Consider the following 4,944-nt stretch of genomic DNA (forward strand, 5'->3'; position numbering starts at 1 on the left):
GACTAAGAACAGTAGAATATGTGTGCATTTTAATGATTGTGCTTGCATTTTGTTTTGTGTTTGTTATTTTCATAACATGATCTATGGATGAGGATGTGTGTCAGATGGTGTCTATGGGTGAGGAGGGATCTACTTGGTGTGTTCAAGGACAGGCAGCATCACCTCATTGTTGTTGTTGTTGTTGTTGTTGTTTTAAAATGCTACTTCTGTCACACTTGTTGGTTGTGCCATAGTTCTGCCCCCCTTCACTGTGACAAAAAAAGTTTTGAATAAAGTTACTATCATAAGTTGTTTTTGATATTTTCCTGATTTACTTGAATTGTTTGTTGATTGATGGAGTAATGTGGGTTTCTTAAACTGAACATTTATTTTTACATCTATGCAAATACATATGTAATATTTGTAACTTGAATAAGTAATAAATACAGAAACAGTTATTTAACAATATGATAAGTAGTGTAATTTATTTTAAATTACATTAAATTTAGTTACATTTATACTGTTAATCTGGCCCTTTGAGGGCAACCATTATGCTAATGTGGCCCTTGGTGAAAATGAGTTTGACACCCCTGTGCTATAGGTACTTATTCACGCAGTTTTCACAGAAATGTGGCTCATGTTTGTAATACAGGTGGATACTAAGCTATAATTTGAGCAACATAATTAATGTGCACCCAAGGGAGAATAAAGCAGCCATTGATCAGAGAAACATCTGCCTGAGGAGATGGCTTTTTTCAGGAATGAAGACCAAGCTCTTGTGTTGGTTTTATGTTAATAGCGGTAGTGTGTCTGCAGCAGCTTCACCAATGGTATAAACATTTTCCTTTTCATCTAAAATGGCATTGTCACTCCATTTATCAGCAAATTGGCTTCCAGTGTGTTTCTGTGGAATAACTCAAGTTGGGTGTTCCTGGGCAGCTCTGTCCTGTTGTTATGCTGATCAAGAAACTGAACTGGCCTGTGATCTGGATTGTGGCCAGTCGTGTCGATGAGGGGGGTGTTCCTCATGCTTACACAAGGGTCAAAAATGTAGCAAAACAATGGAGCATGGATAAGCTGGATTGCCTCTCTCCATTGTTTTGGTGGTAAGAAATTTAAAGTTTTACAGTTTAAATGTCTCTGCAAAGTGATGTACTTGTGATTGCAGTGTTTACATGTGTGTGCTCTGGCCAGCTGTAGTTAAGCTGAGAAGTAGTGTTTAATTGCCTTCTGTGATTCAAAATGTCAAGCCTGGTTCACCTGCTAGATATGATTGGTTATTGTTGTGAAGTGTGCTTTGTTGCACCTGTAACCACACAGGGACTTGAAGTAAACCTGCAGTAGTTTGAGAAGTTAAATCACCAGAGGTCAGTGAAAACAGAATTTCCCTGGGTGTTCAGTTATATGTAAATATGTTACTTTTATATGTAAATATGTGTGATGTATGTGGGTCATCATGGTGGCATCTGTGCATAAATACTTTCTGATCAGCCTCACAGATAAAGTGGTCTTACTCTCACCACATTTTCTCCCTTTAAAATCTAATTAGACTGTGGACCATTTGTTAAATAAATGTATTCTTTAATGAGCAAGAATCAGTGTCCTATCATGTAAGACCACCCATGTGCTCTGTTTGGACAAGGGCATTTTTGTAAATTAATTTCATTTGATTAATTGTTGCTGTCATGCCTTAATTTGTGTGATTGGTTATGTTTAATAAAATTGTGATTATGGCTGGTCAGTAGACAGCTAAGGTGCCTTTTGTTAAAAATTAAAGTTTGTTTGTGAGGGTGAAAAAGGCAGGAAGCAAGTCATGTCGAACAGGCAGGGTGCAGGGCAGCTAATGGCAGAAAGAAACTGGTAAATGAAAGTGGATTTAGTGACTCAACTCATAGTTCCTCAGAAGATAGTCAGTACTAACCTCAGACCACACCTTGTGTTGTGGTCAGAAGCACAGTAGACTTTATAATTTATTGAGCTTACAGTTCCCCTGGGAGGACGCTGTAGATGCAGCTTATGAGAGGAAGAAACTGAAATACACAGAATTAGCCATGGAGGCAGAGGAGCATGGCTGGAAAATTAAATTCTGCCCCATGGAAGTTGGTTGTAAGGGATTTGTAGCCAGCTCAGCTGTCTCTCTGCTAGGTGTTAGTTCTAAAAGGGCGGGGCCTAAGACAGGTAATTAGGAATTTAGCTGATAGCACAGCAAGGTCCAGTGAGTGGCTCTGGAGCAGAAAAAAGGTGTGTGAGAGGGGTAAAGATAGGAAAGTGATTTATAAATGACAACATATATGACACTTATGTCTGTTAAGCTGAAGTAAACTAGCATAAGAGGACAGGCTTGGTAAAAGTGTTTGATACATGCAGCAGGCTTGAGGCCTACTTCCTGGTGTTAGCATGAGCAAGCTAACATGAGGGCATAGTAGAAGTGTGACTGATGTGTTGGAATGAATACTGACACAGGGTGGTTTCTGATGCAATGTAAAAGGAAGTAGTAGGTAGCACTGAACAGAAGAGTCAGGAGAGTGGTGAGAGTAGGCAGCCAAAGAAAGAGAAGGGCATAGGGCAAAAACCCAAAGTAAATTTGTCTAGGGCTGCTGAGAGGGGTATATGGGCAACACTTAATTCAGGGAAGGAAGAAACTAGAGAAAATGGGAAATGTAATTTATAAATATGGAGTTCAATGGTTTGGAGTTTGTGAGAGTAGAAATAAAGCAGCAGTAGAGATAAAGTCAAGGTGGCAGCAGAGGATTGATAGGCTTGTTCAAGAACAAGGCAGCTTAGAAATCAGTGGAGAAAAGCCACAGAAAGTGAGAGAGAGCTTTAATATGTTGCAAAATGACCTGGAATCTAGGTTGGCAAATCTAAGGAGAGCAAAAATGCTTAGAAAAGCTAGCCAGAAAAAGAATGCACCAGGGCAGGTTTTTATAAGGATCCATATAAGTTCACCAATGCACTATTTAATAAGGAGAAAAGTGGCATATTGAAAGTGCCTTAGAGAGAACTAGAGCCTTACTTAGATGCGAGCAGATAAAGGTAGGACAGGAAGCTAGTTCTGCCAGTAGATATGCCCCCCAGTGGAGCAGTAGAACAGGCTATGGACACCAAAGCACCAACACTGAGAGAAGTGGAAATGATAGTTAGGTGAGCAATAGCAGGAGCAGCCCTGGGGCCTAATGGTGTGCCCTGTAAGCTATATAACTATGGTTCAGATGTGTTGAGGTTTTTGTGGAGACTTGTCAGAGTAGCATGGAAGAAGCAGCTCATTCAAAGTCATGGAGAAGAGCAGGAGGAGGTTTTATCCCCAAGGAGAAAGATTCAGTTGAAGTTCAGGCCTATTCACCCTCCGAATGTAGAAGGCGAGATTTTTTTCAGTGGAGATAATTATTATCATAATAATAATTATTATTAGCCTATATAAGAAATGATAACATGCAATGGGAATGACTTATAATTAATGATTTGTCAGCCTCACTTTCACAGTTCTGAGTGTTGTGTGTGTATGTACAGTAATGCTGGGTCAGTTGTCCCTCTGTATGCACTGAATACACAAGCCCGTATATGGGAAAATATCTCCACTCTGTCTGGTAACAAAAATGTGAAAGAACAAAGTTTCAGCATTGGTTTTTAACTCTTTCTTCTCTTTCCACAGAACTGTAAGAGCTTAGTGAAGTTGAATGATACTTCTTCCTTTCACTTACTGTTATTATACGCATAGGATGTGTGTATTTTTTGTTCCATTGTGGTTTTCTTATAATCAAAAGGTCTTGCAACCAATGATTAGAGCCTGTAAAGTTTCGTAATGTAAGTCATTGACCCAAAATCAAAGCAGTAGTTTAATGAAATAGATATTGTGAAGGAAAGTTAGGTTACAACTTTTTATACTCCACAGCTGTGCTTCTTAATCCTGCTCCTCAGCACTCAGAGTCCTGCTGGTTTTCATTCTAGTCTTCCAATCTGGGACTCATTTGTATTCTTCATGCTGACTCAATGCTATGAAATGTAATTAACCGTGTGGCAGGAGAGACAATCAGCAGTACTACACTCAGTACTCTATGTGAAAAATACTTTCTTCTGTTGTCTTCAGTTATACTGCAAACACCCCTATAAAAAGTTAAATCCAGTTTTTCTTTCATAAAGAGCATGAAAATAGAGTTCTAGCTTGAAACACACCAGGCAGTCTAATGCCATGCACTGCTTTTGATAGAAACTAAAATATAGTATTAGGCCAATTTTGGGTCTGCTGGTTTTTCATTAAATTTCTCACAGATTGTCCAGTCTGCATTTGGTTCTGGGTGTCACTGTTCTTAGACCACTAGGTGGCAGACTGACTGTTTTAATTGGCTATTTCTTCCACTTGGCCACCCATGTGGAATCCTACACTGCGGTACAGCACAAATCCAGACCATTGGTTTTTTTAGTTGTTGAAAGATTGTCTAAAAATCCACAGCCTCAAACTGTAGTCAAAGTTTTGTAGATAAGGTTTCACATAAGACGAAGCTCTGGCTTACCAGAGAACTGATTTTACTTCATTGCTTTTATCACTTGAAAGGCATTTCCTCTGGGAAACCTGTGACCAAGCTCTGAGCTATAATTTGGTGTGTCCTTGTACTAGTGGCCATATTGCATGTTGGCACATACAGTAGAGGTACTGTCAGTTCCTTTTCAGCAGATGATTTATGCAATAGTTTCTGTAAAACCTTCCACTTCCCCCTGCTTGTTGTGGAATATCTTCTCTTGCTATGGGTATTCTGTGAAAGCTAGAGGCCTGATATGATATGATCTTCTCATTTAAAGTTGCTGAAACTTTGAAATGGACAAACCACAGAAGGATGACCCATCTGGAAAGGTTAGTGTCATTAAGTCCCTTAAATCTTTGTGGCTAACGATACTACACTTGAGTAAACATATACATGACCTTTGTAATTTACCCATAAAACTAATTTCTGTGCTGCTTCCAAATTC

The 4,944-nt window shown here is 39.1% G+C and overlaps 1 protein-coding gene across 7 annotated transcripts in view; it reads left to right on the forward strand.

Annotated features, from left to right (window-relative positions):
* The window catches only part of slc2a9l2 (solute carrier family 2 member 9, like 2), an 88,103-nt gene that overhangs the window by 5,022 nt on the left and 78,137 nt on the right, over nucleotides 1-4,944 (forward strand). For 2 of the 7 annotated variants that reach the window (XM_020592516.1, XM_020592523.1), the window contains exons 1-2: nucleotides 2,068-2,220; nucleotides 4,777-4,828. In XM_020592516.1, the coding sequence (XP_020448172.1) occupies nucleotides 4,793-4,828 (36 nt within the window). In that variant the 5' untranslated portion in view covers nucleotides 2,068-2,220; nucleotides 4,777-4,792. Of the gene's footprint in view, nucleotides 1-1,064; nucleotides 1,086-2,064; nucleotides 2,221-4,776; nucleotides 4,829-4,944 lie in introns of those variants that run through there. The other 5 variants (XM_020592520.1, XM_020592517.1, XM_020592522.1 and 2 more) reach the window with 4 other exon arrangements.

The sequence above is a fragment of the Monopterus albus genome, unplaced genomic scaffold (genome assembly GCF_001952655.1).
Source record: "Monopterus albus unplaced genomic scaffold, M_albus_1.0 scaffold18.1, whole genome shotgun sequence".
NCBI classification, from domain to species: Eukaryota; Metazoa; Chordata; class Actinopteri; order Synbranchiformes; family Synbranchidae; genus Monopterus; species Monopterus albus.